The sequence below is a fragment of the Delphinapterus leucas genome, chromosome 21 (assembly GCF_059928025.1).
Source record: "Delphinapterus leucas isolate spDelLeu-1000000601 "Yukka" chromosome 21, BTC_Dleu_Yukka2, whole genome shotgun sequence".
Taxonomy (NCBI): Eukaryota; Metazoa; Chordata; class Mammalia; order Artiodactyla; family Monodontidae; genus Delphinapterus; species Delphinapterus leucas.
In genome coordinates, this window is record NC_143149.1 from 12,510,913 (window position 1) to 12,524,595 (window position 13,683).

Genomic DNA, 13,683 nt, shown 5'->3' on the forward strand with positions numbered 1-13,683 from the left:
AACGGAAAAGAGGATTTTTTCCCTCTGAAATCATACCAGCAAAGTCCATTCATAAAGCTTTTTAAAGGTGCTTCCTGCCAGCTTTTGAACTGAACTTGTATCGGCATCTCCGGCCCTGAATTGTCAGAAGAGCTGAGAGTTGAGGGACTCATTTTTTTTTCCAAGTAGACGTATCAAGGTAAAGTACCAGATTCCTGTTGGGTTCCACGTGCCCTCAGTAGCCAACCTGAAATGCTCATTTAGGATATTATGACTTGAAGGTTTACTCTTTCTTCTTATTCCAGATTCTAGGACATCTGTTTCTGTTACTGGCTCTTTCTTGTGCCTGAATACTACCCCCTAGCATGCACCAGGCTTTAGCGCCAAAGCTACCTGGGGGATGGAGCCAGTCCAGAAAGGGTCAGGTAGGTCTCCCCTGCTTTTCTTTCAAGAGTTGTTGTGTGCAAAGAAATATGGTAAAATGTATCCATATTTTGTATGGATATGGATACAAATGTATGGTAATCAACTCCCTCAATAAGGGTGCCCTGTCCTCTGAAACATGGTCTTGCTGTGATAATCCCTCCGCAGCCTCAGTCTTAGGCAGTAGAAGTGCTTCATGGAGGTGCCCACCAGATGCAGCCTAGCCAGCATGATTCATGTCACAGCCTCACATCAGAGACCAGAGTCAGCTGTAGGATGTGCAAATAGGAAATAATTAAACTTCTCCAGATTTCCATCAGCGGTAATATCTCTTTCACTCCTCTGATGGAGGCATTCAGTAAATATTTTTTGAAATTTTTTCTTTTCAGTATAGTCCCTAAATTTGGTGTGTTATTTGGCCTCTTAACCTACACGCAATGCACTAAAATCCAAGAAAGCCTGCTTTATATGCTCAGGGACTGCTTCCAACGTCAGACAGAAGTAGCTGTTAACTGCTGGGGAAGTAAGCATATTTCATCATAGTCTGTTGTAGGATCCAGACGATTACAGAGCTGTTTTCTTACAACATCCATGGGCTTTTCACACAAAAGCTTTTTTTTTTCTTTTTAAATAGTGAGGTGGTAAATTTTGGTTCTCCAATGTACGTGACATGCTACCTTTCCAAAGTGAAACTTGGCAAATCTGAAAGCATGGTTTTACCACTTCATCCAACTTATGGTTTTAGCGCTTTCCGTTAAAAAAAATATTTCTGAGAATGTGAAATGCATTTGTAATAATAATTAGAACATTTTAGAATAATGCAAACCGTACGTTGGACAGGACCCTCAAACATCTCTTTTCTCTTTGCTCTCATATCCACCCCCATAGCTCGCCCTCTCACCGAAGGAAAGAATGCTTGCTTCCTTTCTTCATTGTAAAGATGTGTCTTCTTTGTGCCTAGTACTTGGCATTTTCAAAGCAAAGTTGAGGATGTTGAGTCAGTTTCAAAGGATGTTTGATCACATCATACCATGCTGAGAATATAATGTCCCCACACCCGTCAGTTCTACTCATCCTTAAATACCTTATTCAAAATCTCCCTCCCACAGAAGGGCTTTCTCTGATACTCCAGCAGGAGGTCATTTCTTAGCCCTGTTATAGAATTAACTTCTCTAGATAGACAGCTAGATAGATATAATTAGACCAAATTCCTATCATAGGAATTATAGGAGTTAATTTGCTAGCCATTCAAGTACTTTCTTCTTACATCTCTTCTAAGGACATTTTAAACAGTAATTTGAACATATTATAATTGCTTATATTTCTACACATTTATATCATGTTTCCCCACCTAAATTATAAGCTCACTGAAGGCAAGGATCAAGATTTGTGCCTTTCTCCACAATTCCCATCTCCTAGCAGTTCTCTGCACATGGAAAGCACTCAACAAATAGTTGATTAAGAAGAAAGGCAGTTTGGGCTTCCCTGGTGGCGCAGTGGTTGAGAGTCCGCCTGCCGATGCAGGGGACACGGGTTCGTGCCCCGGTCCGGGAGGATCCCACATGCCGCGGAGCGGTTGAGCCTGTGAGCCATGGCCGCTGAGCCTGCACGTCCGGAGCCTGTGCTCCGCAGCAGAAGGGGCCGCAACGGTGAGAGGCCCGCGTACCGCAAAAAAAGAAAAAAAAAAAAAGAGTAAGTTGAATAAATTTAGATAGGCTTGGGGACAATCATGTTAATACTAACTACTTATTAAATATCTATTAGGTGTCAGGGACCATGTCAGCACTTAATCCCCTCAATAACTCTACAAGGTGAACATCACTGTGTACACCTTACAAAAGAAGACAGTGAGACTCAAAAAATGAATTAATTTGCTCCAAATCACAAAGCTAATGAGGAGCAGAACTGGGCTCTGAACTTAAAGTTGTGGCTTAGAGTTCATGGCCTCTGCCACTGTCTTGTAATGCCTGACTTTGGAGAGAAAAGTTACTTCCGGTACAGTGAGTTGGGAGTTTTTTCTGTGTGTGTGTCTGTCTGGCCTTTTGTACTCTTTCATCCCTGTGTACTTGTCTATAGTTCTGTCAATGACAGCTCGAAGGGGTGGTAGGTGTTCCTTCGTTGGGGAGTTGGTGGCAGTCATTCTGTATGATTTGGTTGTAATTTGGGAACTATCAACGTATATATTTGAACTGCACTTACTTAGGCCTTCCGGTTCTATTACGACTGTATTTTACAGAAATTGGTTGCAGTATAGTTGGGACCTAAACAGATGAAGCAAAGAAAACAAAGGGTGACCATCAGCTGTGGTGCTTCTAACTTAGAAAGAGTGGAAGAGGCTGACCCTGGATATTTGACACTGACGTATTGAACTATAGTTGAGGAGTAACATCAGCAGAACTTGGAGCATCTGATATGTCTCTGGCGTTAGGCTAGGTTCTGATACAGAACGGAGAAGGAAGAGACGTGTGTGATAGCTTAAAATAGGGCATTAGATTCTGTCCTACATGATGAGCTTATAATGAAGAAAAAGAAGACACTCTATTGCACAGGACTCTTGTTAGCCAGGTGCCTCACAGAATTGCATGACATCTGAGAGCTCTTATTACCTGTTGTCATCTAGGACTGGTATTCATCATGATTTTATCGCTGGTGGTAAATGGCCTTCACTTAACCCTGGATGAGGGACTAGGGAGCAAGGAGGCTGCTGTTGATGGGAAACATCTCGGCGGTTAGCAGGGTCTTACCTTGCCTCGTCTATATGTGTAGTACCTATTTACTCAACAACATTTGAGTGCCCGATGTGCGAATGTTTTATTCCATAGTGCCTAACATACGCCCCACTCGGGTTATAATGTGGAGACTTCTTAACAAAGGTTTGAATTATGGAAACGGATAATTGGCCCGATGGCTCATATTTTCATTGTGACTTTTCAGCTACAAATCTATTGCAGTAGCAGAATGATCCAGAAGTGTTTGAGGTCTATGATTAGAGAGATGTCTGTTATCATCCTTGGTGATGGTGAAGACAGCTCCCGAACTACAGTTCTCACTTCTCCCTGTCCACTGATTGCCTTCTCTATCTGATTCTCCACCCTTTGTGGCTTGTCCATCTCTGCTTATCCTATGACAGTTTTTCATCAGTAGTCAAATCTCAGTAGCAAGAGTAGTAGCTAATATGACTAATGAAAGCTTGTAGCCTCGGGGACATAACAGGTTTCTTCTGTATACCAATGAACCGGCTAATTTGTCATTACACCTAGTGCATCTCTGCATTAGACAGGCTGCTAAGCAGATTCAGGTGATATGGTGGACGTTAACCCGTGTGTGTGTGTGTGTGTGTGTGTGTGTGTGTGTGTGTGTGTGTATCTGCCGTCTGCCACCATGACCACTCTTATTTAACTCTCATTAGAAGTTTCTTAGTAAGTCATAGCTAATAGACACCATTAACTGTAGTATTATTAATGAGAGCCCCGTATTTACATTTTCTTTTGAATTAAAACAGTTTATCTAAATAATAAGCTTAGGAATTAGACCTTCTTTAAGAGAACTCCATCAAGTGTTGAAATAAAGCACCAGGGAGCTTTAGAAAAGCTGTTAGAGTGTTTCTAAATTTTCCAAAAAAATTTTTTATTGTCAACTTTACTGCCGTCGACAATTGCAATGAAGACTCGGCCTTAAATTTCTGAGATCAGTGGCGTTTAAGCCAGACATACAGTAAACTGGTAAAAATGCCTTTTTCAATGCTGGGTGCCTTTTAAATTTCAGATACAAATATTTGAAAGTCAAGTATAGTAATTCGGTTTCAAGGGAAAGCTACTTCAAATGAAGCAGCGTGTGAGTTGATGGGGGTTGTGTGTTCTGCCCTCCTGTAAGGGTATTTCGGTCTGCAAGAGGGTGTATAGGAAGGGGATGTGTGTTTTTCTAGAAGAGCGTTTTAAAAAAGAACCGTCTGTTAAAAGAACCAAAAACAACACCTATACATAAAATCGGGGTTAATAAATTGAACTAAATTGTAAAACACAAGATTCATCTGATTCGTTCTGCCTCCGAGAAACTGTTCACTTAACCTCAGAGAGCTTATGATTTCCCCAGGCCCAAGGGTATTGAAGATAAAACTCGGCACATTCGTCGTTCTATGAATAGTTTGTTGAAAGGAATAGACCTGTATTATCACTGCGCCCACTGTACATTTTACAGGCGTGTTTGACCATTTTTACGAGTCACGGTATCTACTGCATGTGGTAGTTTTATTGACATCTATAATTTTAACTTTAGTGTTAATTTTGGCAGTCCAGAGAACAAAAACAGGCACACTTTGGTCCTGAGGAGCAAGACTTTGAGTTAGAAAAGCGTAAATTATGAAGCCTTTATTACACGGGAAAAAGTTAATAGCCGATCAATCTATTTTGCTATCTTTTTTAAAATTACAGCCTACTTTTTCCGGTTGGATGAGCATTAAACTAGTTTTCTCCAGCAAGACGGAAACAGAGGTAGACAGCAGTACTATATTCTGCTTTTATGCCAGAATTCTGCTGCATTGATATAGAATCAAAGAATTTGAGAGTCTGAAGGAATCTTTGAAATTATGTCATCCCAACCCTCACCTGCAGACACAGAGTGGCAATTATATTTTGTTATTAGAGACTGGGCACTTACCAAACTATCTCCTGAATGCCTTCTTATATTGGCAGTTTCCCAATGATAAATTAGTACAGTTTCAGAACTACGTTTGTAAGTAGGTTGCTTTGGTTCATGAACTTCGTTAGGGTCAAAGGTAACTTCAATCCAGAATACAGAGTGAATTGACATTTACGATGGAAAACAGTATGTGAAAATAAAGAGGAAAACAGGATAATTTGAACGGAATGCTGGTACTTGGGGAAAAAAAGGATTATTCAAAGAAGGCTAAGATAGAAGATGAACTTTGGGGAACTTTCAAGGTTGTATTATAGTTTATTGTGATGTGATCCACCTGGAAAAATTACAGCTTTCCTTTTCGTATTTGATGGGTATGAAGATGGGTACTTTAAGATGAAAGGAAGCAGATTTACGTTTGTCTTTCTGGTAGGTATCTTTTGGAAAGCTATGGGTATCATCTGGGAAGGGGTGGATGTAGGTTGTCATGGAAGTCACATCTTCTTAGTTGCGACCCTCCCCCGCCCTGCCCCCCGTGCGTATGCAAAGGTTGGGGAGCACAGCGAACCTAAATTAGTGACTGGGGAAAATGGCATTCATAGAGGACTGAGCTTTATTATAGCTGCTTTGGTTACTTTTTTTTTTTTCCTACAAAAAGAACCAAGATAGGAACGATTTTGGAACTCGAGTTTCAGAGGTTTGGGGTATCTAAGAGGCACTCAAATAAATTTCTTGAAAGGATGAATTATGTGAGAGAGAATTTTTTGAAAGAATTCTAACTAAAGTAACTGGCCAGAAGTTGGAAGGGAGAGTAGATAGAAGGGGTTAAATAGTAAAAATGCATGGGCCTGATAAAGATATTTCTGAGGTGGAAGTCACCATCTGTAGAAGATAAAAGACAGGAAGTCGGCACATGCATGATTTCTGCTTGTTGTCGCAGACCCTCCTTTCAGTTGCCTGGCGGTGGTAATAGTCACCAGTTTGTTCCCCACAGTTGCACAAGAGTGATTTTCTAACACAAACGTGTCATGTAATTCCCCTGTATAAACATACACAGGGTTCCTGTCAGCATAAAGGGCAAGAGTGTGGAGCCTTCTGGTCTACGAGGAGGCTGCATTTCTCTCCGTCTCACCCCCAGCCTGCTCCAGATGTGCCAGAATAGGCCGTCAGCATCCCCAGCTCAGCACGCTGCGCCGCACACGCTCACTCCCGCCTCTGCTACGGCGGCTGCATCCTTCACTCTCCTCGTCACCACCGGACACATTTACCTTTGTCCTCATACTTCTTAGCCTGACTCTGTAGTACGTTAAGCGAAAGAAGTGTCCAAATATTCCCTGAGGTATTTGGAATCTAATGTGAAATGCTCTTAAAATCAACAAGGTTTACTTAGAATTGTAATATTGTCATGCCTTCTCACATTTTAAATTCATTTAACAGAAATTTATTGAATGCCTGCTCTGTCCAAGGCACTGTGCTTGGCTTGATCTGACTGATCCTGGATTTGACAAATGTTCCCTGAGGACTGGACTTAAATGGATGTTCGTAGGAAAATAAAGCTGAGATAAAACCTATTTACCCCTGCTTTCTAGAACAATAGGACAGAATTATAGCATTTTAGAAAGAATTGGCTAGCCCACAAGGTAGCCGTGAGCTTTTCCCGGAGTTTTCTTTATGAATATGTTCAGAACTAATTCTGGCAATAGAAAAATCCATCCTATAAATTATAGACAAGTAACAATTCATAGTTTATGCAAAATGTGGTCGTTTCTATAGATTTTTAGCAGTATTTACATTCCCTTGTTTTCTTCTTTGACCATAAATGTGGTCCAGTTGTTGGAAGAATTTTCTAGTAGCATATTTTAAGAATGACTTGTTGGTTCCTTAAGTAGGTCTGATATAAGATCCAAAGAAAATCATTGTAAACTTGAATAAGATGTTGTGTTGTGTTGATCGATACCTATAATTCCTTTTATATAGATCTTAAATGCATGTCTTAGCCCTCACTTAATGTATAATTATTTTTCTGTGGTAACTGCTATGTTTGGGGCAAAATTAATAGGGAGAGTCTTAGAAATTTCATGGTTAAGTATATTCGGTCTCATTAAATTCTGTGTTCGTTTTGCAATTATTTAGCAACATATATTAGTAAAATCACAACTCTTTGGATACCCTGAGCAATCCCTTGGATTCCGATGTTGTAAATGGATATTCATTCATTCAGCAAACAAGTACTGGGTGTCTGGGGTGAGCTCTGCGTTACTCCAGGCACTGAGAATGTAGGAATGTGGGGTTCACGTTTCCTTCTGTCTTGGAGCTTATATTCTAGTGGGTGAGACAGACAGTATACCAGTACACACATACACACATTCAGAGAGGGAAGACAGTGACTTGGAAGGACCCTGGTACCAATTCCAGTAGTGGGGGGGGGTCCCCACTCCACCAGCAATTCTCTGACACCAGCCGAGTGTCCCACAGTTCATCCCAATTCCAACACCATCTACCTGGAAAGCATCAGATCCCATGGGTTAAGGGCTCAGTCCACAGGAGTGCCCTCACCCCACCCCACCCCTGACCACCGATGTCACTCACAAGCCCAGATTGTCACCTGTGTTCTGAAAGACTGGTGATAGATTGGAGGCTCCCACCACCCTCTCCTTGGGTTCAGTTACTTTGCTAGAGCAGCTTACGGGGAGAAACACTTTACTTACTAGTGTGCCAGTGTATTATAAAAGAATACAAGTCAGGAAGAGCCAGGTGGAAGAGATGCATAGGGCAAGGAATAGGGAGATGGCACGGAGCTTCCATGCCCTCCCAAGGTGCACCGCCCTACCCAATCTCCACGTATTCAGCAACCTTGGAAGCTCTCTGAACCCCATCCTTTGGTTTTTTATGGAGGCTTCATTACATAAGCATGCTTGGTTAAATCATTGGCCGTTGAAGATTGATTCAACCTCCAGCCACTCTCCTCTCCCCGGCGGAGGTTGGGGGCGGGGCTGAAAGTTCCAACCCTGTAACCACGTGGTTAGTTCTCCTGGCTATGAGCCCCCATCCTTAGGTGCGGGTCCAAAAATCACCTCACTGATGTAACAAAGATACCTTGATCTCTCTCGCCACTTAGGAAATTCCAAGGGTTTTAGGAGCTCTGTGCCAGACATGGGGATGAAGACCAAACATATATTTCTTATTATAAACCATAGTATCCAGTAACATGAGAAAGAGTGTGCTGTGGTTTTAGGACAGCATTAGATCGGGTGCCTGGGCAGGGCTTCCCTAGGAGGCCCTGTTTAAATGGAGACCCAGAGGTGGAGAAGCAGCCCGTCCTGCAGAGATCTGCGTGAAGCACATCCCAGGCAGGGGCTCAACAAAGGCGAAGGCTCTGAGTGGGGAAAAAGCTTGGTGAGTTCAAAGAACAGAGGAAGTTGTGAGCATGTTGTAGGGGGGAGCAGAAGAGGGGTCGGCGGATGGTCCCAGATGTGGGTGGACAGGCTCAGGCCAGCGTAGACCCAGCAAGGAGTTCCGATCTAGGCGCAGTCGGCAGTCACTGCAGGATTTCATGCAGGGAAGCAGCGTGTTTTACGCTTTTCTAAGAAGACTGCTCTGTGGAGAACGGAGTGTTGGGTAGGAGAGAGTGCTGGGAGGCATCAAGCCATTGTCATGGGCCAGGTGAGGGGGACAGTGACCTGGGGTAGGGGTCGCATGGCAGATGGAGTGGAGGGAAGAGACCCAGGAAGCATGTGGGTGTAGAGGACACAGGATGGCCGGTGGGGTGGGACGGGAGTGAGAAGTAATTTATCTTAGTGCAGTATAAAAGCAAGAGGACGGGCTTCTCTGGTGGTGCAGTGGTTGAGAGTCCGCCTGCCGATGAAGGGGACGCGGGTTCGTGCCCCGGTCCGGAAAGATCCCACATGCCACGGAGCGGCTGGGCCCGTGAGCCATGGCCACTGAGCCTGCGCGTCTGGAGCCTGTGCTCCGCAACGGGAGAGGCCACAACAGTGAGAGGCCCGCGTCCCGCAAAATAAATAAATAAATAAAATAAAATAAAAACAAGAGGACGTGGAGGTGGTCACTTAGAGCATCCAAATTCCATTTGATTCTCTCTCCTGAGTTAAATGTTATTCCACGTATTCAGTATTATAGTGAAACTGAGCTTTTTCAATACCAGTGCGTTTCAAGAGACACTTAAAGCTTACTTGCCTCTTACAGTTGGCTGCAATGACTGAAAAGAAATTAACTTAGAAGATCAGTAAACGTTTGATATTTGTTAGTTAAACTAAACAAGAATTTCAGCTAACAGCATAAGGACAAGCATGACCTAAACTCGTTAATTTTGCTAATAGTCATTCCTTCTTTACAGAAAGCTCAAGTTCCCTATAACAAGTACAAAGTTAGAAAATAGACCTGCATTATTTTTAAAAAATCCTATTTAGTATTTTTGTATCTTTAGTCTTCTGAGAAGTCCATAAGTATGACAGGCAAATTCTAGAAGGTGTTACCCTCCCAAATGATGCACAGATCCAAAGGTACTGGAACGTGCTTTGATCTCCCCACCCCACCCCCCTGCGTGCTTGTTAGCTGACCCCATTGTCCTTTTCATCTGACTTATGAAATTATTCCAGGGACTTCCCTGGAGGTCCAGTGGTTAAGATGCCCTGCTTCCCAGTCTCATAGCACAGGGAGATCAGCTCGGTGCTTTGTGACCACCTAGAGGGGTGGGATAGGGAGTGTGGGAGGGAGAAGCAAGAGGGAGGAGATATGGGGATATATGTATATGTATAGCTGATACACTTTGTTATACAGCAGAAACTAACACATCATTGTAAAGCAGTTATACTCCAATAAAGATATTAAAAAAAAAAAAAAAAAGATGCCGTGCTTCCACTGCAGGGGGCATGGGTTCCATCCCTGGTCGGGGAACTAAGATCCCACATGCCGTGTGGCATGGCCAAAAAAAAAATTCTGGGTGACTTTGAAGTCCACGTAACCAACCTAGCAACTCTTAAGAAACCTGCCTCACTGTGGCTCATCCTGTCCTGTAGAAGGTGGAGGGACAGAGAAGGATCCACAGGAGAGATCTTTAGAGTGGCTATGGCTGAGCTACACAGCCACCATGGGGAGGGGAGATTTGAACATGAGTAGCTCCAAACACACCCCTCTACTGCATCTCACCACCACCATTAGTTCATCCGTTACACAGGAGCCTTTAGAATACGGTTGTGTTTGAATGAAGGGTACAACAGTTTTTCAAAGATTTAAATACACTCTTCTAGGCAGTAGCAAGCTTGCCTACTGAGATGGGCACAGTCCACATAATTCTGTCATTTTTGTTTTTTGGTTTTTTTTTTTTCGATACGCGGGCCTCTCACTGTTGTGGCCTCTCCCGTTGCGGAGCACAGGCTCCGGACGCGCAGGCTCAGCGGCCATGGCTCACGGGCCCAGCCGCTCCGCGGTATGTGGGATCTTCCCAGACCGGGGCACGAACCCGTGTCCCCTGCATCGGCAGGCGGACTCTCATCCACTGCGCCACCAGGGAAGCCCAATTCTGTCATTTTTGAGTCACCAATATGAATTGAGCTTCACCAGCCAGTGAGTGAAACTCACATCCTCAGCAGCCTCCCAGAATTCCGTGTTCCAGCTTCTGCCCTCTGCTACCCCAACAAATATTTGCGAGCATCTCTCAGAGGTCTATCTCTTTATGAGACTTACATCCCATAGGCCCTGGCAGTCTGTGGGTTCTAAGTTAGGTCAGTTCCTGGTTTCTGCTGCTCTGGATTTGTGTATTTCCCCCCTCTCTCTGGCTGTTGAGGAAGTGCCTCCCTCTTGTCAGACCCATCTTACAGAGAATGGAGCCACAGCGGAGCTGATTGGAGCCCTGAGGGCTGCAGGAAAGAGGGGAGCATTGGACTGAGCTGGGCCTGGGGATGAGGGGGGTCAGGCTTCAACCTTTGACACTGGGGTCCTGATGCTCCCTGTGGTGCACCTGTTAGACTTACCCCCTCACCTGTTGGTTTTCATTCCCAGGTGCTGTTGCCTGGTTTTATCCATCAAAGCATTTCCCATCCAGTCCATCAAAGCAGGGTTCACGTTCTTTCCCAAAAGGCCTCAGGATTCCCCCATCAAACTAGGAGTTGTGGCTGGGTGCAGTAGGCTGGTCCACCCCAGAGCACCCAGACACCTTCCTGGAGGCTGTTGTTTAATGCCACAGGTTGGCCCAAGTCCAGTTCTGGTTAGTCACGGTGATTTATAACAAGAGTGAAATCATACTTGGAAACAAGAGGAGAGATTATGTAAATCCATGTGGGAAAGAAGCTTAGAAGCTCACAGATTTTCTACTCCGCTGATGGTTTCACCCCCTTTCTGAATGGCCTTTCTCAAGTGAAACCTTACAGAACCCCAAGGAGGAAACAGGTGGCACCCAGATGTCAGGAGCAGATTTCCCTGCCCTCCCACCCCTCCCTCTGCTGGGGGCACCCCTCCCTGCCCCCAGAAGCCTCTCTGGGGAATGCTAGGGATCCTTCCTTGGAACATGACTTGAAAATCACCACACTGTGACGCCAAGATTGCAGAAAGGAAGGCAGTTATGTGCATTAAACGTGGCCATGTCTGCCCCTGGCTTCTGGGTCTGCAGCCTCCCCCCACCTGCACTGGCCATGTCTGCCCCTGGCTTCTGGGTCTGCAGCCTCCCCCCACCTGCATTGGCCATGTCTGCCCCTGGCTTCTGGGTCTGCAGCCTCCCCCCACCTGCACTGGCCATGTCTGCCCCCGGCTTCTGGGTCTGCAGCCTCCCCCCACCTGCATTGGCCATGTCTGCCCCTGGCTTCTGGGTCTGCAGCCTCCCCCCACCTGCATTGGCCATGTCTGCCCCTGGCTTCTGGGTCTGCAGCCTCCCCCCACCTGCACTGGCTCTTTCAGATGCAAACGTGTGCAGGATATGCCAGAGCCCTTCCTGGGTGGTAAGATCATCCTCCACGTGGCCACTGGAGTCCTCTTCTTGAAATTCATATCTGACATTGTCATTCCTTAAATTCCTTCTCTGGCGCACCATCCTTCATAGAATGAAGGCCTTGGGCACTCAGCTCTTTGCTGTTAATAGTCCCTATATACCTGTCTCCCTTCTCTGCTGCTCCCCAGAAAATACCCCTACGCCCCACAGCCACCCGGCACACTCCCACTTCAGCACCGGATTCAGGCTGCACGACCTTGGTAAAACCTCCTCTCACTTCCTGGTTCTAAGCTCCGTCCTCACCTCCGGCTGGTGTACATCACTCTACCCTCTGCCCCAGAGTTTATTTTTCAGCCTTCTCTGGCGCACGATGAACGTTGGTCTGTCTCCTCCGCTTAAATGGAAACTCCTTGAGGGCAGAGATGTTGGTGGGAGGGGGCTTATTCACTTTTCCAAGTGACTCCCAAGACCCCAGCAGATGCCTGGGGCAAAGGGCACCCAGCATTTGAATGAATGAATCCTCAAGTTCCCACAAGTGTGTTTGTCAGGATGTGAATGACAGTCACTAAACAAATCAGCTCCGAGTTAATAAAAGCAGAGATCATTTGAAGAGGCTCCGTTGTTGCAAGCCTTTCAGTAGCAAGTCTATTTAAACGAGATCTCAGGTTTTAAACGCAAGTCTTCTTTGTGGAAGCAATTGAAGCTTCTGCCGTTCTGTGCACGTCTTTCCACCTGAGAGGACGTGGCTGTAATGCACCTCAGTGTTGAGGGTTGATTGTATTCATTGCACAAGGAACAGGTGAGAGTCACGGGAGAGGCGCCTGTGTGTGTGGAGGTGTGTGTGTGACAAGTGGCTGGGTCTTAATGAACCACTTACTTGAAAACTGTCTTTCTACAGGTGATGTGTCACCAATCAGTATGTCTCCCATCAGTCAATCTCAGTTTATCCCACTGGGGGAAATCCTTTGCTTGGCCATCTCCGCAATGAACTCGGCAAGAAAACCTGTCACCCAAGAAGCACTGATGGAGCACCTGACCACCTGTTTCCCAGGTAACAAGAAAAGAATGAGGCACTTCCCAAATGGATGTGTGCTCTGGCTGCCCTGGGACTTCCTATGGACAGTTCATCCCGTGTTTAAGTTCAATAGGAAAAGAAAAATCTTTGACAAAACTGACCAGTAACTTTTCTTAGTTCTGTAATTAAAAACCAAAGCATTAGTGTCACTTCAAAAATGATTTGCCTTCTTCAGCTGTAATAGTTTTTAATTGGCACTGAGGGAAAGAAATTAAATCAGAATCCTTGAAGAATTCTGTGAAAGACTACCACAATTCCATTTAACCTTTACAACACAACCTTCTTAAAGTACGTGAACATCTTCATTCATGGGACCGGGTCAGAAACAACTGAAAATTTGAGTCCTAAGGGATTCAGCTACAAAGAGAGTAATGTCAAAAATAAACATTATCTTGCATGCTCATGTCACGGCCTGATGAGTTTTAAGAGTATGCTATTTGATAAATTAAACTGACCTTATTTTAAAAGAAAAAAATTAAACAAAATGGTTCTTTTTCCTTTTAAAATTTTTTTAATTTTTAAATTCTTTTATTGGAGTATAGTTAATCTACAGTGTTGTTAGTTTCAAGTGTAGAGCAAAGTGATTATATATATATTTTTTTTTTCTTTTTCAGATTATTTTCCATTATAG

At 44.5% G+C, this 13,683-nt stretch overlaps 1 protein-coding gene across 7 annotated transcripts in view; it reads left to right on the plus strand.

Moving 5' to 3' along the window:
* The window catches only part of STOX2 (storkhead box 2), a 224,795-nt gene that overhangs the window by 177,679 nt on the left and 33,433 nt on the right, over nucleotides 1-13,683 (plus strand). For all 7 annotated transcript variants that reach the window (XM_089903640.1, XM_089903641.1, XM_089903643.1 and 4 more), the window contains one exon: nucleotides 12,876-13,028. In XM_089903640.1, coding sequence (XP_089759766.1) covers nucleotides 12,876-13,028 — 153 coding nt within the window. The remainder of the gene's footprint in view (nucleotides 1-12,875; nucleotides 13,029-13,683) is intronic.